Consider the following 27,934-nt stretch of genomic DNA (forward strand, 5'->3'; position numbering starts at 1 on the left):
TACGGTCAATTTAGAGTCACCAGTTAACCTAACCTGCATGTCTTTGGACTGTGGGGGAAACCGGTGCACCCGGAGGAAACCCACGCGGACACGGGGAGAACATGCAAACTCCACACAGAAAGGCCCTCGCCGGCCCCGGGGCTCGAACCCAGGACCTTCTTGCTGTGAGGCGACAGCGCTAACCACTACACCACCGTGCCGCCCAGTTGTGGGTGTATGGTGGATTTTTTTTTTTTTCAAAAAAGTATTTCGATCTGGTGCTGTGATTATAAATTGTCCTGGGTAAACCTGGAAAAGGTAATGGTAATGAGGCATTGCCATATTAAATCTGCAGGTGTTAGAGCCAGTAGTGTACACTCAGAAAATAAAGTATATAATTGTACCTTTAGGGGTGCAATGACTTGTCACTGGGGCAGTACCCTCTAAGGTACTTATCTGTACGTACCATTTATATACTGCGTGGGACCATATATGTACTTTTTGGCCCTTTAAAGGTACAGTACACTGGTACCTTGAGGTCTAATCATGAGCCATAGGGGGTACATTAGTGTCGATTGTACCTTGAGGGACAGAAATGGACTCCAACTGTACCCCTATTTCTAACAGTGTTGTTGTAGTAGTAGTAAAAGTATCAGTTACAGTATTTGGATTATTTTCTAAGAATTTAAATTAGTATATGTATTAAATATCTGTTTTTAATACAGTTATGATGGCTGCATAAGTGGTTGTGAAAACTTTTAACCTGATTTCTGTAAGAACATTTATGTAAGTTATATATGGCTGCAAACTTGATCATGGAGTTTTGGGAAAATGGTTGTGAATGTTGTGCACAAAGTACATTACTCACTGAAAGAGTGTTTGTTTTTGCTCATCTGTTTTACTGTTTTCCACTTCATGCTAGTGTGGTGAGTGGGTGTGGGTCATCTATATATGCCCCCACCCACCTGCCTCTTTCAGGATCAGGGTGGAGTGTTATTTCCTCCCTCTGTTTCCCAAGCTTCCCCCCCCCCCTTTCTGAGCTCTCTCGGACTCTCCCAGCTATTAGCACACAGCCCTACAGTGCAGGATGTAAAGTCAGCTCACACCTTGCTACTCGGACAGACGCCTTTATCAACAAGCTGTTCCATCTGAATCTGGGTCTGCCTGATCCGCTTTCTCCTGCGCACTCGGATCAGTATTGCTGTGAGCAACACAGAGTCCATTAAGGTCCATTATCGATGAGCAGGGAGCTTGGACAGCTCAGCTTCGTGTTCAATACATCCAGATGATCTACTTAATGACTCAGCCAACTGCCTGGTCAAGCTGCATACTGCAGCACTCGGTTGTTCATTTTTCAGAGACAGAAGGACCGGGAATCCATTCCGCCTCGTTCTCTGCGCTTTGTGATGGATGGCTGGTCAGTGACTATATTGTCTCAGCACTATAACGGTGTCATATTTGGATGGCTGCCTGTGTAGACTTGGAATATATTGTACTGGAGGATGAGTTCAGTGTGAGAGACTGCATGTGTCATTATTGCTACTTTAACAGCGTGACGTGGATATTGAGCATGAGCTCCTCTAGATTTCTCTCCTACTATCCCCTTTGCATGAGGACCTGGAGCCCCAGATTTAAAATTAACAACCACTGTCAAGTCTTTCTGGTCTTTTAACTCCCGAGGATTATAGTTGGTCTCACCACAAGGACCATTTGGGCAGCTTTTCACACATCTGGGCTGTTGCAAAGGCTCTTCCAGGGAAGAAGGGGGGAAAAAAAGTTGAATTTTCCCTAGCTCCTCATGGCCTGCTGTTTCCACACCCTTCCACATGGCAGTTGGAGCCCAGGTAGCTCTGCTTTCTAACTCTTCATTACTGGTTCAGGCTACTTGTGAAGCAGTTTTGGTGTCTTAGAATGTGCGGTTTGATTCTGGGAAGCAAAATGTCATGGGGCAATGCTAATTTCCAGTTGTAGATTTCATTACAGGAAGATAGGGCAGCCAGTTTTATAATTGGCCATGAGGAATGTATGTATGGCTCTCAGGAATTTGCTGGAAATAGCACTAACAGAAGATTAAAAAGACAGTTATACATGTATTGCGTAGAGTATCCTTACATCTCCTGTCCTGACAGCTAGTCTCTAACTAGCTGGTTTGCTGCTAACTGTATAACCATATGACCTACAGCTTACCAACAAATTCCTATTTTTCAATTAATTTATCATGAAATGTGGTTTTTTTTTTTTTAAACAACTTCACAACAGTTAAAACTGTACAAGAGATACTTGGTGAAGGTGGCAGAGTTATCCTTTATAATTCGCCTTCCCACTCACTCAACCTTAACCCAGATAAGCTGTTCTGGGAGAAAGTCGATCGAAATATTTCAAAGAGGTGACCAACCAGATTTGCAAACACCTGTGATGTCCTCGAGGCACAAAATAGCCATCTTCAAACCAACAAAAATGCTGGTTAAGAATCTACAAAGCTAGCTATCCCCGGGCCTATGACTGTGTGTGTGTGTGTCATGTTCCTCACCACTACTTCCTGATAGTGTTTTATGTGTTGCTGTGTTTAGAGTGGGCTGGATGTTTGCATTCAATGAACATTTGGTCACTGGGGTGGATTGTGTCTCTGCCATATTGTGGGAAATTCAGGGCAGAACAGAAGCACTGTCGCCAGGACATCCTGTGTTTCCTGGGTTGGTTGTTAAATTACGGCTAATGCTAATATCAAAGATAAATCCTGAAAGGCAGTCTTTCAAGTGTAGGTCATAAAAAGAATTTTCCCTGACACCCAGTTATTTTTGTTTAGTGGACCAAAAGCTACTGAATTCGAATCACAGACTTTATAATTTTATTCTTTTTTTTTTTAATAGAACAATTAATGAATTTAGGGCTATGTGGCCTTAAATTCTCCATTATTTTTTCTTGCTTCACCATGATGCAATACAAGATACTACGTCATGCATCACATGGTGGTGCCTTCCTTGTTCGCACAAGGCGTTGTGGGATACAAATTTGAAACAGGAGAGAAAAATAGAGGACGCGAGTGTGCGAATGAAACGTGAAAGACCGACTGCAGTAACGGAAAGCGAGAAGAAAAGATGTTATGTTGTGAAGGAAAGGAAATGCAGGACCAAACTAATAAATATTGGCGGTCAGCGAGCACCTCGGTGTGATCAGCTGTTCGTTTAGCGCTGGAATGATGTAACTGTCAGTGTACGGTCAAGGTAAACCTGTAGATGGCAGTAATGCAGCACTGGATGTCAGCTGCCATAAAACCCAAAAGATGAAGAAGGTAAACGGGCACATGTGCACACTGACCTCTGTCTGCTTGACTGTGTGAAGCGAGCAATTTCATGCACATTATTTGCTAGAGAATCCAATCAAATTAAATAACTTCCCAGCCACAGACTAGCCTGTGTGGTTTTTTTTTTTAAATCACAATGACCAAATTTCAGAGGGAACTAAATTTCAGATTTTATGAAATCGAAAGGCTGTCTACTTTTAAATTATACAAGTTTTGTTTTAAAACCACCAATTTAATGGAAAAAAAACAACCTAATTTATCTCGATCCTAATGATGACACTTATACCAGAGCTACCTGTCCACACTGTATGGCCAAAAGTATTTGTAAACCTGACCATAATACCCATATGTGCACGAGGTGAAAATGTAAATTTAATTGCATTTAATCTAAACCTTCAAGGAACCTTAAATTTAGTAGTGCATTTGTTACCTTTAAAACCAAACCTTAAATTTAATAGTAAATTTAAGTACCGGCGGCACGGTGGTGTAGTGGTTAGCGCTGTCGCCTCACAGCAAGAAGGTCCTGGGTTCGAGCCCCGGGGCCGGCGAGGGCCTTTCTGTGTGGAGTTTGCATGTTCTCCCCGTGTCCGCGTGGGTTTCCTCCGGGTGCTCCGGTTTCCCCCACAGTCCAAAGACATGCAAGTTAGGTTAACTGGTGACTCTAAATTGACTGTAGGTGTGAATGTGAGTGTGAATGGTTGTCTGTGTCAGCCCTGTGATGAGCTGGCGACTTGTCCAGGGTGTACCCCGCCTTTCGCCCGTAGTCAGCTGGGATAGGCTCCAGCTTGCCTGCGACCCTGTAGAAGGATAAAGCAGCTAGAGATAATGAGATGAGATGAGAATTTAAGTACCTTTTACTGAAGTTTTTAAATTTATTAAACATACTAGGAACTTTAAGACCTTTTTTATTGATATTTTTAAAAGTAGTCATGACTAAGTACATTTTAAATGTTAAATTTAATAACTTTCAGTGACATCTTAAACATTCTTCTTAAGACCATTTCCTTATCTTTAAGAAGTCATGGAAAGTCACTTAGATATACTACAAGAATTCTTAAAGAGATAAGGAAATGCACTGAAATTTAGTATTTCGTAAACTTTTAGGATACTTTAAGAATATCTTCAAGCTATTAATTCGTCTAGTGTTGGGTCTTCCCCAGACTGTTGTCACAAAATTGGAAATACACAATTGTCTCCAATGTCTGTATGCTCCAGCATTAACATTTTCTGTCACTGGAACGAAGAGGCCCAACCCTGTTCCAGCATACTTTGAAGAATCTAAAATATGAAACACATTGTTTTTATTCCATATATGTTCCATCTGTTATTTCATAGTTTTGATGTCTTCAGTTGTGTTCTACAATGTAGAGAATAGTCAAAATACAGAAACACCTATGAGTAGTTGTCCAAACTTTTGACTGGTACCGTATAAGCATTATATATAGGATATTACACGGTGGTGCGAAGATATGAAGTTGATCTTCGAGTGGTGAACATGTTTCACAAGTTGGCGAAGCGAACGAGTGAAATATTTCTCAACACAAGATAGACTTCAGATCTTCATACCACCATGTAATATTATTATTATATAGATATATCCACAAAAATATGCACGTTTTTAAAATTTTGAACCGGTTTGACATTTTTACAACGCATGTCAAGTCGGTGAGAAAACACTGGGAGTGACCTCATCGGAGTGAAGATATTGGAAAATTGTCACTCAGATCCGTGATGCATTTCGTATGAAAAATAAGTTTCAACACAAGAAGATTAACTTTAAGCCAACATGTAATTTTCTTTTTATTTTATATCGACACATTCACAAAGTACGTACACACACTTATCAAAACAAATCATTTCCTCACAAGTGAGTATATTGGAAAGTATGTTGCTCAATGTCCTGGATATAGTTCATATGAAAAAATACGAGTGGTGTATTTCCCAATAAAATACTTGTCGATGTAATATCTATTGAAAGTTTGTGAATTTTCTATATTTCTGCATAAATGACCAAAAACGTTGTTGGATTTTCTCACAAGTCCTAAAGCAGATAGAGCGCCCAGTTAAACAAATGAGGCAAAAAAAAAAAAAGTGTTATATTTGGTCACGTACTTATTGCGGAAAATTATCCAATATTACATATCAGTGAGTGGCAAAAGTATGTGAACCTGTAGGATTAGCAGTTAATTGGAAGGTGAAATTAGTCAGGTGTTTTCAATCAATGGGATGACAATCAGGTGTGAGTGGGCACCCTGTTTTATTTAAAGAACAGGGATCGATCAAAGTCTGATCTTCACAACACATGTTTGTGGAAGTGTATCATGGCACGAACAAAGGAGATTTCTGAGGACCTTAGCAAAAGAGTTGTTGAGGTTCATCAGGCTGGAAAAGGTTACAAAGCAATCTCTGAAGAGTTTAGACTCTACCAATCAAGTCACAGATGGAGGAAATTCAAGATCATGCTTACCCTCCCCAGGAGCGGTTGAACAACAAATAGCTACAAGAACAAGGCATCTAACAGTCTGAGGTCACAAAGGAACCCAGGGTAACTTCTAAGCAACTAAAGTCCTCTCTCTCATTAGTTAATGTTCATGAGTCCACCATCAGAAGAACACAACAACAATGGTGTGCATGGCAGGGTTGCAAGGAGAAAGCTACTGCTCTCCAAAAACAACATTGCTGCCCAACTACAGTTTGCTAAAGCTCACATGGACAAGCCAGAAAGCTATTGAAAAAAATGTTCTGTGGATGGATGAGACCAAAATAGAACTTTTTGGTTTAAATGAAAAGTGTTATGTTTGGAGAAAAGAAAATGCTACATTCCAGCATAAGAACCTTATTCCATCTGAGAAACATAGAGGTGGTACTATCATGGTTTGGGCCTGTTTTGCTGCATCTGGGCCAGGACGTCTTACTGTCGTTGATGAAACAATGAATTATTCCAGTGCATCCTAAAGGAAAATGAACTGACACAAGAGAAACTGGGTCATGCAGTAAGAAAACGACCCAAAGCACAGTTAACCATTCTTTGGTAGAACGACTTAAGAAGAATAAAATTTAATATTTTGGAATGACGGAGTCAAAGTCCTGCCCTTAATCCAATTGTAATGTTGTGCAAGCAGCTCATGTGAGGAAATCCACCAACATCCCAGAATTTAAGCTGTTCTGTACAAAGGAATGGGCTAAAATTCCTCCAAGCGGATGTACAGGACTGATCAACAGTTACCGGAAACGTTTAGTTGCTGTTATTGCTGCATAAGAGGGTTACAACAGCTACTGAAGGCAAAGGCTTACAGACTTTTGCCACTCACAGATATGTAAAATTAGATCATATTCCTTAACAAATAAATGACCAAATATAATATTTTTGTCTCCTTTGTTTAATTGGGTTCTCTATCTATATTTAGGACTTGTGTGAAAATCTGATTGTTTTTGGTCATACAGTGCCTTGAAAAACTATTCATACCCCTTGAACTTTTTCACATTTTCCACCTTACAACCACAAACTTAAAAGTTTTTTATTGAGATTTTATGTGATAGACCAACACAGAGTAGCACATAATTGTGAAGTGAAACGAAAATGATAAATGGTCTTCAAAAATTTAAACAAATAAAAATCTGAAAAATGTGGTGTGCATTAGTATTCAGCCCCCTGTACTCTGATACCTCTAAATGCAATCCAGTGCAATCAATTGCCTTCAGAAGTCATCTAATTGGTTAATAGAGTCCTACTGTGTGTAATTTACCCTCAGCATAAATACACTTGTCACTTGTTCTGTGAAGGCCTCAGTGGTTTGTTAGAGAACACTGAAGAACAAATAGCATCATGAAGACCAATGAACTTGCCAGACAGGTCAGGGATAAAGTTCTGGAGAAGTTTAAAGCAGGGTTAGGTTATAAAAAAAAATCCCAAGCTCTGAACATCTCAAGAAGCACTGTTCAATCCATCATTCAAAAAATGGAAAAAGTATGGCACAACTGCAAACCTACCAAGACATGGCCATCCACCTAAACTGACAGAGCGAGCAAGGAGAGCACTGGTCAGAGAAGCAGCCAAGAGGCCCATGATCACTCTGGAGGAGCTGCAGAAATCCACAGCTCAGGTGGGAGAATCCGTGCACAGGACAACTGTAAGTCATACACTCCACAAATCTGGCCTTTTTGGAAGAGTGGCAAGAAGAAAGCCATTGTTGAAAGACAGGCATAAGAAGTCCCGTTTGCAGTTTGCCAGAAGCCATGTACCATAGGCGGGACAGCAAACATGTGGAAGAAGGTGCTTTGGTCAGATGAGACCAAAGTTGAACTTTTTGGCCTAAATGCAAAGCGCTATGTGTGGCGGAAAACTAACACTGCTTATCACCCTGCACACACCATCCCCACTGTGAAACATGGTGGTGGCAGCATCATGCTATGGGGATGCTTTTCTTCAGCAGGGACAGGGAATCTGGTCAGAGTGGATGGGAAGATAGATGGAGCTACATACAGGGCAATCCTGGAAGAAAACCTGTTGGAGGCTGCAAAAGAATTGAGACTGGGAAGGAGATTCACCTTCCAGCAAGACAATGACCCTAAACATGCAGCCAGAGCTACAATGGAATGGTTTAGATCAAAGAATATTCATGTGTTAGAATGGCCCAGTCAAAGTCCAGACCTAAATCCCATTGAGCATCTGTGGCAAGACTTGAAAATTGCTGTTCACAGACGCTCTCCATCCAATCTGGCTGAGCTTGAGCTATTTTGCAAAGAAGGATGGGCAAAATTTCAGTGTCTAGATGTGCAAAGCTGGTAGAGACATACCACAAAAGACTTGCAGCTGTAATTGCAGCAAAAGGTGGCTCTGCAAAGTATTAACGCAGGGGGGCTGAATACTAATGCACATCACATTTTTCAGATTTTTATTTGTTTAAAATTTTGAAGACCACTTATCTTTGTTTCACTTCACAATTATGTGCTACTCTGTTGGTCTATCACATAAAATCTCAATAAAAAACTTTTAAGTTCATGGTTGTAAGGTGGAAAAATGTGAAAAAGTTCAAGGGGTATGAATGCTTTTTCAAGGCACTGTATTTATGCAGAAATGAAGAACATTTTCGGAAGGGTTCACAAATTTTGCACCATTGTATGCTTGTTGAACATCCTACTCCAAAGGTACAGCATTTAATATGAAGTTCTCTTTTGAAGAAGGCTTTCAATGGAGTTTGAGTGTGGCTGTGGGGATTTGCTCATTCAACCACGAGAGCATTAGTAAGGACAGGCACTGATGCTGGGTGAGGAAGCCTGGCCTGCAGTCAGTGTTCCACTTCATTCCAAATGGTGTTCAGTGGGGTTAAGGTCAGGGTTCTGTGCAAGATGCTAGAGTTCTTCCACTCCAGTCTTGGCACACCATGTTTTCATGGACCTTGCTTTGCACACAGGGGCATTGTCATGCTAGAACAAGTTTGGGCTTCTTGGTTCCAGTGAAGGGAAATTGTAATGCTACAGCATACATAGACCTTCTAGACCATCAATTGTGTATGGAGTTGACGGCATGGTTCCATTGCCTTCCATTCTACAGAAATGAAGCCAAAATCCCTCGACCATATTGTCAAATTTGAAACCAGAGTCTGCGCAGTAGAGACTTTTCTCCTTCTCCTAGTTGCTGAGGGGCAACATCACTTCTTTGCTAGGCACATCACTTTCTCCAATGTAAATTATCAGATGGATGGTTACATTCTCAAATTCTCATTTTTATCTAGAGAGCTGAAATAGTTTCAGCTGGAGATATCTGATAAGGACGCTTGGACATGAACTGGTGAGTTAAAAACTCATGAGACGCCTACTTATAAACTCCATACTAATGTTATTGGTAGTGCAATGACGTGGCCTTTGTGCAAATTTTGGTAGCTGAATGGCTGGATGTCATTAGTACTGAAATAAAGGTTGCTTTATGGCTAGGTAGCTCACACCATTTTCTGATAAAACCCCTCAGTGTTTCAAAAGTTTGTAATAAAAATTGACAAGTTTTATATTAGTGCATGTGTCAAAGACCACGAGTTTGGCCTAGTGGTTAGTGTGTCCACCTCTTAACCAGGAGATCGCAAGTTTTACTCGCGGTTGAGTCATACCAAAGACCATCATAAAAAAAAACTAGAAAAGCACTCGGAGAGTGCAGACCTCCGCCAAGCAGCTCATTTCACCACATATTGAGACTTGCACCTAAAATGAGATACTAATTCTCACATACGAGATATTGTGTCATACGTGTAAGATAAAAAGTCATAGAAAAAATGTCATTGTGAGATGCTGATATCAGCACTGATATCACCATCTACCGTATATTTAGGATAATAAAAATAGGTATCAAATTTTTCATTGTAATGAGTTTCATTGTTGCATCAGCGTACTTGTATCACTATTACTTCAAAAGTTATTCGAAAGAAAATGATATTTCCATAATGGTGGTTTTCTTCTGGATCTCGCTCCGTAGCTGTTGAAGAGGCATCAAATCCGTTGACATACTACTGATTCAGCAGAGTCTTGGCTACAATTTGGTGTTGGTTGCATGTCTGTATCTTCATTTGTTACCTTACAGCATTAAAAATTCTAACGACCCCCTCATTTTTGTGTGTTCTGGATCATAGTATCCAGAATTTTGTCTGGATCCGGATCAAACTTTGATACTTTATTGAGCTCATGGAGATCCTTTTGTGTATTTTTTTTTTTCACCAAACACTCTGGTCATTTTGTTATGGAGTTATATGCACAAATTCCAAAAATGGGCCTATCTCGCAATGATGAAAAATCCGGGATCCAGAAGATGATCCGGATCACCGCCAAAATTTAATGGATTATTACTTGTGCCCAGTCACACCTCTGGAAAAAATTTCAGAGCAATCCGTTCATAACTTTTTCCATAATGTTGCTAACGGACAAACCAACAAACAAACCAACGCTACCAAAAACATAACCTCCTTGGCGGTGGTAATAAAAAAAAAAAAAAAAAAAAAAAAAAGGTACCTACTGCCATCTGGCAAGGCATGCTACAATACAGGTGTGAGTAGGGAGTCAAACTCTCATGGTTACCAGAGGACTAGCCCCCTCACTGTAACTCTAGCTATATAATTGGTGAGAGGCCGAGGGCTATAGAAACGGAGATTGGCGCTGCACCCATGCGCCTCAAAGAGCTGGTTAGTACTAGGGATGGCGAAAACTAAAAAAAAAATCTTGACCGACCACTGAGCCTCATTAGCTGGTTAAAGTCGGTTAACCTATGAGTTTAAACAGGGATGCAAACGGCGCGCCTTTTGGCGGATGCCGCCTTTTTCACGGCTGAATTGTGCAGATCCTTTTTTGTGTTTTTTTTTTTTTTGTTTTTTTTTAGGGGGGGCGTTGGAGTGTCTGAATAATTTCATCAGAGTAAATTCTGTATTAAAATTACTAAATAAGCAAATGCAGTTACAGTCCATGAAACATAGGAAGTATAAGAAGAAAACAGTAAATCAGAAAGCTGCACACGTTTTCGCGGAAGCTGCGCAAATGTGCGCAGCTTTCTGATTTACTGTTTTCTTCTCATACTTCCTATGTTTCATGGACTGTAATGGCATTTGCTTATTTAGTAATTTTAATACAGAATTTACTCTGATGAAATTATTCAGACACTCCAACGCCCCCCCCCCCCCCCCCCCAAAAAAAAAAATCGGATCTGCACGATTCAGCCGTGAAAAAGGCGGCATCCACCAAAAGGCACGCCGTTTGCATCCGTTTAAAATTCTAGAATTGGAATTATTAGAATCTATTCTAAATCTAACCGCGAGCATCCGCACATTCAGTCCCAGTCGCTGCCCTCCACTCACATTTACCTTTTCTACAGCACGAAACATTTAGTCAAATGCGGCACTGATGTTGAGGGGTTTGTATTGGAGCGGAGGACAAATGGCTCCAGCTTAGAGACAGTTTCAGTTGGCCATGATGGCGTTGAAAATAAAGTCAAGTGCTAGAAGTAGTACATAACATTCAGTGATGGGAATAACGGCGTTAAAATAAAGGCTGTTACAATGCCGGGTAATCTAATTAATTAGCTACAATCGTTATAACGCCGTTACCAATATCAGCACGCCATTACTGCATGGTATTGAAGTTGCTCTGAAGCCGTCACCGACTTGGCTCACAGACATAAAAGCTGCGTTTGTCACTCCCCCTCCAGACGCCGCTGTCATTTCATTGTCTCCCCTTCCCTCCAAAAGTCGGCATCTGCGCCTTTAGTTTGTGTGGAGAGATATGATCTGCAATAACATGCACTGTTGGCTACAGACCGAAACATACTTTCAGAATGCACTGGCCAAGGCAGGACTAAACTCCATGTGCCTTCTAATAATAATTAAAAAAAAAAAAACAGAATAGTAATTTGTAAGCTAAAAAGCCTGTGTCTACACTTTTCTTTCGCCGAGTGGCAGCTGTCTTCAACTGGGCCGGGAGGGCGGGACATGACTGAATGGGTGTTTCTGATTTGTCAGCTGTCGTTCTTACACCGCATGGCATGCCCCAAGCGTTTACAACACCAGAATTCCAGGTTCTCCGCTCCAAAATTGGCAGCTTCAAAACGATTGATTTTTTTTTTTTTTTTTTAACCGACAACCAAAAAAAATTTAACCAGTTGACGTTGATTCGGTCAACCATCGGTCAAACGGTCATCGGTTAACATCCCTAGTTAGTACTGGTACAGAAGGCTGCCTGAGAAGACCAGGTCCTGGCATGGGAGGGACTTTGCATGTGTCCAGAAAACCTCAAATCATTAGGGATGATGGTGAATTCTATGGTGCAGTTAGAAAAGTTCAAATAAGTAAGTACAGGTAGTTGTCGACTTACGACTGCGTTTGGTTACAACTGACCGGTCATAAACCGATCTGGTCGTAAGTCGGCCTATGCTAAATGAACGCAAGTATATTGTGATGTGTAATGATATTGTAATCATCTTAAAGTCTTATTTTATCAACATTTTCTTATTTCATTACCTTGGCTCATTATTTGGTTTAAGTCAAACACTGCATACTACACTGCGTACAGTACAATTCGTTTAATATGTGCAAAACAAAAAATACGAAATACAGGTGTGAAAAATAGAAAACGTTTTAGTTTGAAACATACCAAAATACAAATGTAAAACATAGCAAAATACAAAATTTAGTGACCGCTGGCATCACTGGTGCTTGGCTGTGGGTCGTCTACGTCATCAGCTGTTGCAGCGTTCGGGCTGGTGGGAGGATTTGATCGTTTCATAAACCAGGAGCTGGGGCGGAAACTGTATGACGGAGTGTGCGAGGGAGCACGAGAGAGACTGTGCATGTGCCTGGAGCTGGGGCGGAAATTGTTGTACGCGGCGAGAGGCGCTGCCGGGAGCTGGGGCGGAAACTGTCGTACGCTCAGCTGGGAAACACTTGCCAGTCATAACCAGGCGGTCGTAAAGTCGATCGGTCGTAAGTCGCATAGGTCGTAAGTCGACGACTACCTGTATGTGTAATGCGACATTTATTCAGGATATATATAATACATAATTTTTTTTCTGTAAAGCTGCTTTGTGACCATGTCTATTGTTAAAAGTGCTATACAAATAAATTGACTTGACTTGAACAGTGTGATGGTTGAGCTGTAGCTGGTCTCTTCTGGGAAATCTGTCACTCAAGTGCATTTATGTCTTCTTACTTCATAGTTTAGTTACATTTTAAAAAACAAAATTCTGGGGAAGAATAAAAATTGCGCAGATATTAACATGCGGAAAACTAACTTAAAATTAGACACTTCAGGTGATGAGAAAAGTGACATGGGGAAAAATGCTATTTTGTCATTGAAATTCATGGGCGGGGCAAAAAATTGTACTGCAACCAGCTAGCAGGGGCGCTAGACCTATGACGGCTTCACTTTTTAAGAGATGATGCACTGGCCTTCGTTCTATATACAGTTGATGTTCTAGACAATCTTGTCTCTCCAACTTTGTGGCAAAAGTTTGGGATAGGCCCACATTTGGGGGTTATGGTCAGGCATCCACATAGATTTGTACATATATCGTGTATGATGATTCGGGCCTGTATTTACGGCAAAACTGTATTGGCCACATTCATGCAAAACTAAAGCTACAACTGTCGGTTACCAAACGATTTCCTGACCACATACATTTGGAATGAGGAGAGAGGGTTTTTTTTTTTTTTACTTTATATATAAATTGTTTTGCACTGAACTGTCCCTTTTAAATCATCTCTTTTAGCATCACATAATGGCTTGAGTAGGTAAACAATCAATGCTAATCTGTTCTTTCTCGGAGTTAAATAGAATGGTGCGTACTGTATTAGCATCGGACATATTGTGCATGTCTTTTTTTTAATCTGATTGTGAAGTTCATAAACACTCAATACAGAATGGATTAGACTAGGTGATTGGTCCAGCTAGTATGTGTGTGTGAACCTTTTGACAATCCTATCAGTGAGAGGAATGCGAGTTCTTGGAGTTGTGAAGTGGCAGCCACTGGTCAAATAACTGAGGCTCTGTGTAGGGGGCTGTTTGCCTCTGACTACAGCTGCCAGGAAACACTGCTGTGTTTTAAACAACAACCATGTTTAAAATACTGCCTTTGAGTTTAAAACAACAGCCCTTCTGACAAGCATAATCAATTTTTGTTTGAAATGAACTGAAGCCATGTGTGCACGCATGTGGGCAAGTTTTCATAGCTTGGTGGGGACCAAATATCTAACCATATTAATTTTGGGGATTATTGGCTGGTTGCCACGAGTGAATTTTGTTTAACACAAAAATAGATTTTATTTTTAAAAACCTTGCAGCCAAAAGGTTTCTCTTTGGTTACCTCCAGGTGAGATTCAGGTGAGCATTAGTAATTAATAAAGGTCTTCACAAGGAGAGGAAGACGTGCATGTGTGCACATTCACTCAGTGCTCACGGTCCATTTCTGTGCATTTTGTCCAGTGCTGCTGTGATTTTTTTTTTTTTTTTTTTTTTTTTTAACATGATCACACTTGACTCTAAATTGACCGTAGGTGTGAATGGTTGTCTGTGTCTATGTGTCAGCCCTGTGATGACCTGGCGACTTGTCCAGGGTGTACCCCGCCTTTCGCCCGTAGTCCGCTGGGATAGGCTCCAGCTTGCCTGCGACCCTGTAGAACAGGATAAAGCGGCTACAGATAATGAGATGAGATGATCACACTTGATCTGACCATGTCTTACCTAGTTATAGAAATTCTTTCACATCTTTGCTGAAGTGGTAGTCCGAGTCTTCAATGTGCTATTAAAGCGTCTTGGTATCAGTTTGGTGATCCAGGTTTAATGTGACCCATCTCTGCTCCTGTACTTTCCTTCCAGATGATGAAAGCAGCAACCAGCACAATAGTACGGGGAGCGAAGGGGGCGATAGCACTCCTCCCCCCAAGCGCAAGGGCAAGTTCTCGACGCTGGGCAAAATCTTCAAACCTTGGAAATGGAGGAAGAAGAAAAGCAGTGAGAAGTTTAAGGAAACGTCAGAAGGTGCTTAGTTTTTAGCACCTTTTATCAATCTTTTAGGCCATATGTGATTCTGTTTCCTGTCTATTATGAGAGAAACTTTGCTGAGATGATGCCACTTTCACTGTTATTGTTATTAGACTAACTTCTGGCTTGAAAATTGTCTGAATCTTATTTTTCATATTGCATCGGGCTTATTTTTGTGATCATAAAGCAAACAGTAATCCAATGAATTTAGTTCATATTTGGGTGAAGCTCTCATTCATAAATGAGAGCGATGAGTGAGAACAGGAAAGTGTTGTCTACATTCAGCTAAATTAGTTACACAATGAAGTTACATTTTTATCTGTACAAATAGAGCCCACAATCACTGCTGCTTGACTTTACTAGCATAACAATGAGAACATATCATGGAATTAATCACTGTGTGCTGTAGTTCATTGTTTAATTAGGTGGACGTGTGTGTGTGTGCATGCTTCTTTTCCCCCCCAATAGTTTTGGAAAGAAAGATGTCGATGAGAAGACCACGGGAGGAGCTGATAGAGCAGGGAGTTCTGAAGGAGCTTCCAGAGAATGGTAGCCTGTGTGTGTGTGTGTGTATGTGTGTTTATTAAAGGATTGATATTGACTATATAGATAGCATTCAACATAACTAGGAGTGTCCCTGTATGTCTAGTGCATGAACTACACATGTACATTAAAGTGCTAATGACACGTTTTTGACATCTTTGGCAATGTTTTATAACATAAAAAGTAATTCCCGATGATCCATATATTAATTCACGAAGGCGCCTATTTTACAAGTTATGATGATAAACGCGGCTATTTGGGCAAATTTGACAGGGCTGCAGCACCCAGGAGACGAAGGAGGAGCTATATGACGTCAGCGAAAGAACCTTCCTCCTAACTTACCAGTTTGTTGTTGATGCGACAGGTGTTCAGTTTATCATTATTAGTATTTTTATTATACATTATTATACATTATTTTATTTATATATATATATATATATATATATATATATATATATATATATATATATATATATATAATATTATGCCTTCGCGTTGTGTTGCCGGCTTTTGCTCCAAAACCCACAAGGATGGGGTAAGTTTATTCAAGTTTCCCAGAGATCCCGAGCTGCATGCGAAGTGGGTGAAGCAAGTCAGGCGCACGCGTGACAAGTGGAAGCCCTCACCAACATCCGTCCTGTGCTCTGAACACTTCGATTTGGATTGTTTTGACACCCTTCCCAGCTTAAAAGAATCTCTTGGGTGTTCAGTTCAGCACAAACGTGTGTTACTACCATCAGCAGTGCCTACACAGTGTTGCCAGATTGGGAGGTTTCCCGCCCAGTTGGGCGGTTTCAAGTGCATTTTGGTGGGTTTTGAGCATATTTTGGGCTGGAAAACGTCAGCAGTATCTGTTGCCAGATACTGCTGAAGTTTTCCAGCCCAAAATATGTTCAAAACCCACCAAAATGCACTTGAAACCGCCCAACTGGGTGGGAAACCTCCCAATCTGGCAACACTGCCAGTATTCCGGAGGGGGTCTACTAGTAGCTATGCCGGATCCAAAGACAGTCCTCCTGTCAGAACATGTGTTGTGAAACGACATAAGATAAAGGTACGTAGAGCTATAGATTCTACATGATAATCATAAATGTAATCATAAAGTCGGCGTGATATCAGTCATGTATTTGCTTGTGAAAGCTTGCGGCTTTCATGTAACTGCCGCCTAGCAACGAGAGGCAAAGGGTAAAGAGGGTAGGCTATCATAGATTCTATTCGGAAGAGATCAACACAATTCTAGACTTCCAGAAGAGGAAGAGCTAGCACTAGAGAGTTCACCGGCGTTTTCATGCGCCATTTCCATTGAGTAGAACCAGAGTAGAACAGCCAGTGAACCGCAGCGTGTTCTTCCGCTGACGTCACAACATGGCCGCGAGCCACGGACCCAGTTTTCTTGCGCTGTGCAATTAAAAGTTGGATATTTGCGTAACAACAGCTTCTTTTCACGTAATTATAACAGAAATCTAACACGTTTGCCATGTTGTATAGTTTATTTAAGAAATTGCATAGAGTCATGTTCGTGTCATCAGCCCTTTAAATCTCACCTTTATTGACTAACAGTCTCATTCAGAGAGACACACAGAAACAATTAAGGAAGGTGGTAAGTCACTGGTGTGCGATTATGCCATTGGTCTCTAGGGCACAATAAAAATTCAGCAGTTCCTGAAACGGATGAAGAAAGAAGGTGTATTTTGACAGGTGTTTGAAGGTCTAACTTCATATTTCGAGGATAGAAACGACATATTGTTTGTCTTCAGCGGAGTATAAATGGAGCAGATTGTGCCCTACAGCAAAAAGCTTTGAAAGTCATGCACTCACTGCTGTGGAGGCCCATTTATCTAGTCGTACGGTAGTTCAAATCAGAAAAACAGACAACCTGTTCTTATGAACTGCCTCTGGCTTATTTGTATCTTCAAACACTGCTTCTGATTTTCTCCAGTCTGAATTAAAAAGGGAAGTCTAGATAAAGTGTGTGTGTGTGTGTGTGTAATTAGTTATTCCATGAAATCGAGTCATACATGAGCTGAGAGCCGAGTTGGCTAAAAGCCATGTACGACGAGATTGAGTGGAATAACGGTTTTATTCTGTCCACTTTCACTGGATTTTGAGAAACAGAGCATTTTTATTTTTTGCAAATCCGATAGATATAAACTTTATACAAAACGTCTGTCAAAATCATTTCCGCTTCGAATGTAAACAAACCGGCGAAATGACAGTAGCAATCTGTGAAACATGCTATAATAATTCTTGAAAAATAAAGATATGTTCTTACCATGAAATACTTTATATTCCATATTTTGTTGTATTTTTGGGGGGTTTACGTTGTCGTCTTTAGGGTATTTTTGGCCGTTGGCAAACCAGCTTAAAGGTGCATTACTGCCACCGACTGGGTTGGAGTGTGGAACAGGAGAGATTGGGGGGGCTGGGGGGCTATTTTTTATTTCTTTTAAACGCTTGATAATTTTGGGGGTTTTGTTTTTGAGTAGTTTTTATTTCATACTCAGTTGTTTCAGCAACACGCTCTGCTGTTTTGTTTTTCTCTACTCACGGTATATAAGCTGATATCCGAGTAGTAGAGTAGCCAATCGGAGCACGCGATTGCTCATATCCAGTGAATGTGGATAGAATAAACCTTATAAAGCCTCTTCTGAAGTATAGTGTATATTGATGCTCCTTGGCTTCATGATGATTTATTGCTTTGTAGCTAAATTTCCATGTTTTTCATGTATTGTTGCAGAGGCAGATGAGGCGCATGGGTCCAAGCCCCTGTATGTGAAGAATGGCCACACGCTGCCTGTAGGGGGCACAAGTGGAAGTTGGGGTATTGAGCCTGTCCGGCCGACACCTGATTTGCAGTTCAGGATCAATCCAGAGCGCAGGGGTCGTGACCCCTCTGATGCAGAGCGACGGGCTATGACTAGTCAGGATGAGGGTTGGAGAGGTGGACGGGCTGCAGTAGATGAGTGGAAGCCAAGTGTGGGCTGGCAGGGAGAGGAAATAAAGCATGGCGGCAGAATCCACACAGACGCAGAGAGAAAGCCTGGTCTGATCAAAGCCCCATCGGAGGATGGCAGAAGAACTCGTCCTGAGGCCGATTGGAAGCCCAGCCTCCCTCGCCACTCATCTGCTGAGGAGGGCAGAGGAAGGAGAGGTGAGGCAGATCAACTTTCTCTTTCTCCCCATCACGCTGACTTCCTCTTCTCTGCTCTTGCTCACCAGCGTTTCCTCCTCTCTTCTCCCTGCCATGCTGAAGCAGAGAGCGGTGCTGCTCCCCTGGGTCCTGCTCTAGCTAAGATTCTTATTTAGGAACATGCAGAGGGATAGTTCAGCTTTGCTCTCTCTCTCTCTTCCTTCTAAATATGCTGCTGCCGGTTCAATTCTTGAGAATGAACACATCACTTGTGGGGGTAAATTTGCATGTTCCCAATGCTATTAGTCGGTCATTTCGAAATGGGGGGGAAATGGATGCAAATGAGCTTTTTTTTTTTTTTAAACTTTTGGCTTTAAGAGAGTAAATATTACAAAAAAAAAGCTCTTGCATTTCTCGATTGTCTTTCATCGGTTCAGATTCATGAGATTAAAATCAATAAATGAATTGATTAATTGACCTCAACAATTACTGGGTAGCTAGGAAGAGGATGGATTAAAGATTGCTGTTAGCGCCTGATGTACGGGTAACATGAATCGCTATGTGCTTTTTAAATATAGAAAGTAGGTGACTGTAAAAGAGGGCGGCTAAAAAAAAAATCGGCAGGATTTTCCAGGTGCTGCAACTTAAGGATATTTTTAATCACCCAAAGTTTATTTCTATACACGCTGATCCCATTTTTATCATTATCTTTTATGTAAACAGAATTAAGTATCCAGACTCCACACCTGAACCAGAGAAAAGAGCGTGTGGAACAGCTTGTATTTCCAGGTTGACTCTGTCCATGCTGAAATGTACTGCAGTGGGCATTTTTGTATTCATGATTTGAGTTATATTTTGCTAATTTAAACACCAATAAACAATTTTAACTATTTTTTTAAATATATTTTTATGGCATAACAAATAAATAAAATAACCTGATTTCTTGTTTTTCCCCATTTTCATTTCAAAATGAATCATAGCAACGTACACCAACCCAAAAAGAAGAGCAGTGCATTAATTTCATGACGTATTTCTAAACTTTGATGTCCCGTTTTGCTTTTCTGCTGTCTGTCTTGCGATAAAATGGCTGTAGATAACCCGGCGTTTAAAACGCTAGCTTTGAAAAATACAGGGGGAATAATGTGGAAGGGGGTGAGATAGAGAGCCAGAGAGAGAATGATGGCAGCATGTTTGTCTCCCAGAGCAGTCAACGAGCTGATTAAGAAACATACAATGAGTAACATGGGAATAATGATACAACTTGTAACCCAACTCAAATTGCCTGATAAGATAGATGAGAAACTCGTGTGTTTGTGTGCGTGTTCAGTGCTGAAGGGTATTACTTTGATTTAATCATTTTGGAAAATCTTTAACATTAAATTCTCATTCTCATCATCTCTAGCTGCTTTATCCTGTTCTACAGGGTCGCAGGCAAGCTGGAGTCTATCCCAGCTGACTACGGGCGAAAGGCGGGGTACACCCTGGACAAGTCGCCAGGTCATCACAGGGCTGACACATAGACACAGACAACCATTCACACTCACATTCACACCTACGCTCAATTTAGAGTCACCAGTTAACCTAACCTGCATGTCTTTGGACTGTGGGGGAAACCGGAGCACCCGGAGGAAACCCACGCGGGCACGGGGAGAACATGCAAACTCCGCACAGAAAGGCCCTCGCCGGCCACGGGGCTCGAACCCGGACCTTCTTGCTGTGAGGCGACAGCACTAACCACTATACCACCGTGCCGCACATTAAATCCTTATGACAGTAATTGACTAGGAATATAGTTCAGGGTGTTTTTGTTTTGCATAGTGGTTCTTTGTCTATGAAGGTCATCCAGGTCATTTTTCAATGTCTAATAGTAGTAAGACTTAACCACTGAGGTACAGCTACTAGAAGTGTTTTTTTTTTTTTTTTTCTTTGTATTCCTCTCAGAATCCGACAGCAGTCACTATGTTCCTGACCCCGAGGCTCTGAGGGACACACTGCGAGAGCCATTGCCCCCTAAGCAGCCTGTTGTGGCCCCTAAATGGCTGTTGAGCTCCACCACAGAGCCTGGCACTGAGGCCTTGCCCCACACACCCATCCACAGCCCTGCAGCCTCATTCTCCTCCTCTGGCTCCTCCAACTCTCCGTCATCCTCCATCCCCAGCGCAGCCACAAAGACCCTGCGGACTGCCTCATCTGCTGTGGCCAGCATGCCCCTGGCATCCTCCTCCACCCAATCCTCCACCCAAGGGCCAATGCCAACACAGCCTGCTAGGCAGCCCCCACTCCCTCCACCCAAACCAGTCAACCGCACCACCAACACTGCCATGCTGGGTGAGCGCTTCCTCCTGCTTCCTGCTTTTCTCACATGACCCCAAACAGCAGATGTTACATGCTTTCATTCTTGTTGTCTAGGAGTGTCAGAATAAGAAACACATTTATCTTTGTCTCAGCATGTTCAAGGTTTTTTTTTTTTTTATGTCTAGGAAAGCATTGTAAATGAGTCTCAAGAACATTTCTTCCTTGGCATCCTTCTTCTCTCGTGCAGCATTATCTCTAATGACTCCAGGCTTGGCAGGCAGCTGTCTGCTGCAGTGATGCAGTCGTTGTTGTTTTTGTTTGTTACTATGTTGGATAAGTGTTTTTCCCTGGTTATGGGGAATGCTGATCATTTTAGGCTGTGAGGCTAGTGTGTTAAATATGTGCTGAGCCTCAAAGTTCTGTGTATAACCTGTACATAATTAGTATTTAGTGTGCAACTTGTATAATGGAATTGCTGAAAGTTTGTCACGTGCACGTGTTGGATAATTTTGTGCATTTGTATCAAAGTTGATACTTGCCTCATGTCGCCTCGAGACCGGTGCAAGCTTTAAGAGGATCTGAGAATTTAAGCTTCTTAGGTCACTAATGCTCTTTGGTGCTAGAACTTCAGTTCTTTACATTCGTGCTGTGAAATTGGTAGTTTAGATTCGTACTGTAATTGGTTTTGGGTGTTTTGTATTGTATTGACTATAGTTTATAGACTAAATATGGGAAGGGGGCTATATTTTCAGTATCAAGTGGGTTTGTCATTCCTCTTGTATAACTCCTATACAATGAAATAAAATGTTGATTCTTCAGGACGGTGCAGCATGTAACACTACAGCTTGGTTCACAGGAACTCTAAAATGACTGTTGTACCTGTATATCTAAAAGTAGGAAAAACTTAATGAGATTTTAAATATAATATGCTGGTGTGCTTTCAATGCAGTGTGTTGATTTTTATTATTGATGTATGCTTTATTTGTCATCCCTGAGAGCACTTCAAATGTGGACCGGCTGTGTCTACACTGCCTCCTGCAGGTCAGCTGAAGCATTGCGTGTTCATGAGAGATGAGCTGGTCTGTGCTGGACCTGTTTGAATGCTGGAACCTAGAGTTTTCTGTGGTTGCCTGGTTTCTTCATTGCTGTAACGTCATTACAGCAAAATGACCCAGTTTTTCCTAAATTAAGTGCCTTGTTCAGCTTACGTTCTCTTGCTTCAGCGCATTTTAGGCTACTGCTTGTACTTCTCATTTACCTTGACATTGCCAAACTGTACAGTTTCGATGGATGGTTTGGTCATAATTATGTGTGGTGTTTGATTCCTCTGGGATGGTTTCTTACCCCTGTCAGCTTCCACCCTTCAAGGGGGTGACCCCTTTCCCCTCTACTGGTCCTGCTGGAAGCGTGAGGCTGACTATGATGTCTACCTGTCTCTGCCCGTGTACTTATGCCGTCGGGCAGGAGGTGGGCGCACAGGTAACAGCAAGGCCATGCCTGGAACCACAGCAATGCTGCCTTAATTTTTTTTCATGCCCTATCCATCTGCTGAATGTGTGCTGGCATCGTCTTCTTCACCCTTGCCACCATATGCTCTTGTAGTTCTGGCTGGGATGCTGGACTAACATGGAGTGGCTAGAATGCCGTATATTCATTTTCTCTCTCTCTCTCACACACACACACACACACATTTTCTCTGCTTCCTGTTAAAATGCATGCTTTTATAGGACTAGATTAGCAGTAAACGGGCATGCTGTGCCATTAACAATCTTAAATGGCGTTGAAAGAAGTCCTATTGCCGTAACCTGACCTGTCGACACCACAAAACTGTGGCCGCCATCTTTTTGGATCATCTGTTCAATTGGCTGAAATGAGATTACAGAATAGTACGTAAATCTAATTGAATGCACCGCATGCTGAAAGACAGCGGATAATTTTGATTAAGCTGAGAATTCAGCCGAAGTTGAAAACCTGTTCACCTCAAATACTGTCCCTGGGTTTAACAGTGAAAAGATTTCAAATGTATGCATGCAGTTACTCCATTAAGCCTAGTTTCTCTGGCTGTGGCTTTCTGTGCATTTGCCAGCTGTTCTGAGATCATCTGTACATGGAGCAGCTCTGCCTTGTGCCGTACCTGTGGCAGTTCAATGTGCAGTTTGTTCTGCCACATGGACATGTACAGTATGACAAACCCTGGATGTAGTTCTTGTTACTGCTTCTAAGCATGTGAAACTATGTAGTTTTAATGCTTTACGTGTGTATCCTTCTGAAATATAATTTGTGGTTGATGATGATGTGAAAATTACAAGGCCTTGTAACAACTGGGGATGTCAGATTTGTAATGTTGCACTAACCTTGACTTTGTACAAGTATGGCCTCCTGATATGAATGATTGGTAAAATTAGCTCTGAAAAACTGAGACTGATCGTGACTTATAATCCTCTGTCTTCTCCAGCTGAACTCTCACAGGTTGTAGGAAATGCCAACCCAGCTCCAGCTAAGCCATCGCCACCTATGCCCCCCAAGAGAACCACACCAGTCACAAAGCGCCACACTGACAACACCGCCCTTCCCCTCTCCTCGCTGCCTTCTATACTGTCTCTTGAGGACAGGGCAAACATCCCAGGAGGGTTCCCACTGCCCCCGCCTCCACCGTCCCCACCTCTCCCTACACACATCCCACCTTCCCCTCCTCGAGGACACCCCCACCAGCTTCTCCACCAACACTCCTACCCTCATCCTCTCCCCGACCCACTACCTGTCCATTTTGACCCTCCTAGCCCGCAGGAAGAGCTGCCTACTCGTCAAGCCCCAGTGCCCCTGCACATCATGATTCAGCGGGCACTGATAAGCCCTGGAGCTGCCCTCCCTCATCTGGATGCTTCCCACCGTGCCCATTCACTGCTGTTTGAAACCCCTCCAGAATACCAAGGATCTCGCCCGCTGCCAGTCACCATCCAGCCTTTAAAAATGTATGTACCCAACACTAACAATGTTTCAATCCCAGCATTTCTCATTAAGTGTACAGAAACGAGTAACTTGTGTCAATTAGAGAAACGATCATTGTATGAATTATGTAAAATATGACTGGGTGTGCCGAGTTAGGAAAATGGTCAACAACATGGTATTGGGATGCAACTTGACACAGCTGATTTGCTTTCCTATTAAAATATGTCCAGAAATGCTTTATTCCGTTTATACCATAGCAGTTTGTGAATTATAATTTAAAAAAAATTAAATAATGTGTTGCTTGTTAATTATATTTAACGTTTGCTCTTTTTTTTTTTTAAATCCCCCGCTGGCTGAAAGACCCGAAGGGGGATTATGTCGTGGCGATGACCGTCCGTCTATCTGTCTGTCCCAGGAAGGGTACTCACCTTCTGAAATCAACTCCTCACAGTTTTTGGAGGAATTTCATGAAACTTGACAGGATGCTTTTTTTAATATGTCAGAAATGCACATATTGCAATTTTGTTCAATTCCGTTGCATTTTGCCAAAGTTATGGCCCTTGGTTACCAAACTTGTACTTCATGAATGTGCGCTCGTCTTCTGAAATCAACTCCTCTCTCAGTTTTTTGCAGGAATTTTCTGAAACTTTGCAAAAGGCTTTGGTATATGTCTATATTGCTTATGTTACAATTTCATTCAATTCGGTCACATTTCACCAGAGTTATGGCCATTGATTACCAAACTTGTACTTCGGCAATTTCATGAGGGTGTATTAAGCATTTAGAGCATAGATATCATTGCCAGTGAGGGATATTGTGCTCTCTGAGCACTCTTATTACCTTCACTAGCCTTCCACCGCTCTCTTGAATTTAGTAAGATGAAAATAATTGAGCTCATCAGGTTAAGAAACTGTAAACCCCTGTCTTGAAGATTTTCCCATGTCGGAAAATTTAGCTACAGCTTTACAAAATGCTGATGCTGGAGGCTTCTTCCAAAAATGCCTTGAAGACAAACTACTGTACAGCCTGTCTGTGAAGGTTCTCAGTCATCCAGGTCATTGTAAACCATAGGTGCTAAAGAAGGCAACTGGACTTGCTTGAAGTTCTTGAAGACGTTTCACCTCTCATCTGAAAGGCTTCTTCAGTTCTGTCTGACTAATGGGGAGTTCCAGGTGTTTATCCTCTAGTGGACCAAAAGCAAACCTAAGGAGAGTCGTTGAGGTCACATGAGTCGTGGACCCCATGGGGTTGCTTTTGGTCCACTAGTCAGACAGAACTGAAGAAGCCTTTCGGATGAGAGGTGAAACGTCTTCAAGAATTTCAAGCAAGTCCAGTTGCCGCCTTTAGCACGTACGGTTTTACTGTGTTATTTTATATAAGCAGACACAACTGAGTAACTCATCAGCACTGGTATATTTTGAATAATGCATGATGAAATTATAAACTACTTGATTGAAGCTTTCCAAACCTGTAGCTGCATATGGGTGGGTGTTTTTGTTTTGTTTTTTTGATGACCTATTTTAAAATGTTATTCAATTACACGTCCTCCCTTCACCCCACCTCTCAGGGCTGAAGATGACTACTCTGACGAAGAGGAAGAAGATGAAGAAGAAGAAGAAGAGGAGGAGGAGGAGGAAGAGGAGGAGGAAGAGGATGAAGACGACGAGCCACCTCCTGAACATCTGCCTCCCCCTCAAACTCAGCCAGAGCTGGAGCCTCGCAGCCGCAGGTGCCTCGTGGGTGATGTAAATATCCGAATCATGCCAGAGGGATCAGATAGCAGTGAGGAAGAGGAAAGGGAAGAAGATCAGCAGGCTGATGAGAGCGATTCAGATGGCCCTGTGCTTTACAAAGAGGAGGAATCGGATGAAGAGGAAGAAAGTCCACCGAGTATGTGAAGAGTGTCTGGTCCCTTTAAACTGCAGATCGATTGTGTCGTCTTTTTGTATATAAAGTATACATACCTCCGTGGAGGAAGAAATTGAAAAAATTTGAAAAGTGATAGGTTGTTTTTAACTCTGTGTGTGTGTGCGTGCACATGTGCAGGTAATCTGGCCAGCAGGGTGAAGAGGAAGGACACTTTGGCTCTGAAGCTGAGTAGTCGGCCCTCAGCCCCAGACAGACAAGCTCCTGAGAGGCAGACCAGAATGGAGTACACGGGTCTGTCATGGCAGAGCAAAGAGCAGTGGGAGGCCATCCGCACACAGATTGGCACAGCACTTACACGGTACTGGTCGGTCCTCATGCTCTCTCTTGAAATTTTTTTTTTTTTACACACACACACACACACACACACACACTGTGTTGAGTACCGTATCTAAATGCAGGGTTTCTTCCAGGTACTAGTGGGAGACGGACTTGATTCATTTATACACACCAACTGAGAAAGAGAATAAATGTGTCCTTAAATAGCTTTGTTAAGGTAATGTTTCTGTTTGTCTAAAGACGACTGAGCCAGAGGCCCACTGCTGAGGAGCTGGAACAGAGAAACATTCTACAGCGTAAGCAATTTCCTACTATTGCCAGCTTCAAGCTCTCTCCTCTCCCTTTTCTTGCTTTCTTTTTTTTTTCTCTCCCTCTCTCTAAACGTCCTACAGTGTGGTCTTGTTCTGCTCCTCATTTGTACTGTTTACACTGAAAGTCATACTGCAGAGCAAGTAGGTTTAGTTCAACAGTGGCACACAAGCAAACAAACATCTTTTAAATGTGCTGTATAAATAACAGTGGCTTGAAAAAATAATCTTAATTGTCAATACATCATTCTTGTGGATAATTTGGTCATAATTATTTGTAATGATCTCTCTATTTCTACATATCTCCTTCTCCAGCCAAAAACGAAGCTGATCGACAGGCAGAAGTTCGGGAGATCAAACGCAGGCTCACCAGAAAGGTAAAATACAGCAAATGTGTTTAATTTTAAAATTGGGTGCTTTTTATTGTTTGTTTATTCCTACTTACAAGTTGACAGAATTATTCAGCTAGCATTACCTTAATATTTTCTTTCTCATGTATGTTCTGGAAGCCACAGCACTTCATTTAACCCTAAACACAATGAGGAATATGTAAGGAATAAAACCCAATATGGCATGCTGTTATAGAAAAACATTCGATGATGGGATGTGTTGTGGCCCAGGGTTGATCGTTTTCCTACAGAAGCACACCTGACACCCAAATGTGCTTTTTATTCCTCTTGTACCACATGCATTTGTCAATGATTTTTTTTTTTTTTTGTTACTGTAAGTCATGCCATACATTTTTTAATCCATTTATATTTACATTTAATGTTGAAATCTGTATGAGATATGTTAGCTCCTGTTATCACTTAATTATAACATCTATAAACAGTTGTTCCCTCACAACTCCCTCTTTTTTTTTTTTTTTTTGGTTGTCTCTTAAGTAAAATAAATAAATTAATTAAAAAAATAGTCTGTCATGTTACTGGCAAATACAGTGCTGAGCGTAAATGATTACACCCCCTTTGAAAAGTAACATTTTAAACAATATCTCAATGAACACACACAATTTCCAAAATGTTGAAAAGACAAAATTTAATATAACATCTGTTTAACTTGTAAGGTTAATAATATAAACTTAGATTACACATTTTTCAGTTTTACTCAAATTAGGGTGGTGCAAAAACGAGTACGCCCCACAACAAAAACTACTACATCTAGTACTTTGTGTGGCCTCCATGATTTTTAATGACAGCACCAAGTCTTCTAGGCATGAAATGAACAAGTTGGCGACATTTTGCAACATCAATCTTTTTCCATTCTTCAACAATGACCTCTTTTAGTGACTGGATGCTGGATGGAGAGTGATGCTCAACTTGTCTCTTCAGAATTCCCCATAGGTGTTCGATTGGGTTCAGATCAGGAGGCATACTTGGCCACTGAATCACTTTCACCCTGTTCTTCTTCAGAAATCCAACAGTGGCCTTAGATGTGTGTTTAGGATCATTGTCACGTCGGAAAATTGCACGACGACCAAGGGCACAGAGTGATGGTAGCATCTTGTCTTTCAGTATAGAGCAATACATCTGTGAATTCATGATGCCATCAATGAAATGCAGCTCCCCGACACCAGCAGCACTCATGCAGCCCCACATAAGGACACTGCCACCACCATGTTTCACTGTAGGCACCAGGCATTTTTCTTTGTATTCCTCACCTTTGCGACGCCATATAGTTTTGAAGCCATCAGTTCCAAAAACATTTATCTTGGTC

General features: G+C 41.6%; 1 protein-coding gene across 6 annotated transcripts in view; it reads left to right on the forward strand.

Annotated features, from left to right (window-relative positions):
• Window positions 1-27,934, forward strand: part of phactr4b (phosphatase and actin regulator 4b) — a 55,241-nt gene that overhangs the window by 24,100 nt on the left and 3,207 nt on the right. For 3 of the 6 annotated variants that reach the window (XM_060922230.1, XM_060922229.1, XM_060922227.1), the window contains 10 exons: window positions 14,627-14,788; window positions 15,260-15,340; window positions 18,072-18,485; window positions 20,406-20,792; window positions 22,113-22,238; window positions 23,215-23,731; window positions 25,276-25,598; window positions 25,755-25,935; window positions 26,154-26,209; window positions 26,537-26,598. In XM_060922230.1, the coding sequence (XP_060778213.1) occupies window positions 14,627-14,788; window positions 15,260-15,340; window positions 18,072-18,485; window positions 20,406-20,792; window positions 22,113-22,238; window positions 23,215-23,731; window positions 25,276-25,598; window positions 25,755-25,935; window positions 26,154-26,209; window positions 26,537-26,598 (2,309 nt within the window). The other 3 variants (XM_060922232.1, XM_060922228.1, XM_060922233.1) reach the window with 3 other exon arrangements.

The sequence above is a fragment of the Neoarius graeffei genome, chromosome 5 (assembly GCF_027579695.1).
Source record: "Neoarius graeffei isolate fNeoGra1 chromosome 5, fNeoGra1.pri, whole genome shotgun sequence".
Taxonomy (NCBI): domain Eukaryota; kingdom Metazoa; phylum Chordata; class Actinopteri; order Siluriformes; family Ariidae; genus Neoarius; species Neoarius graeffei.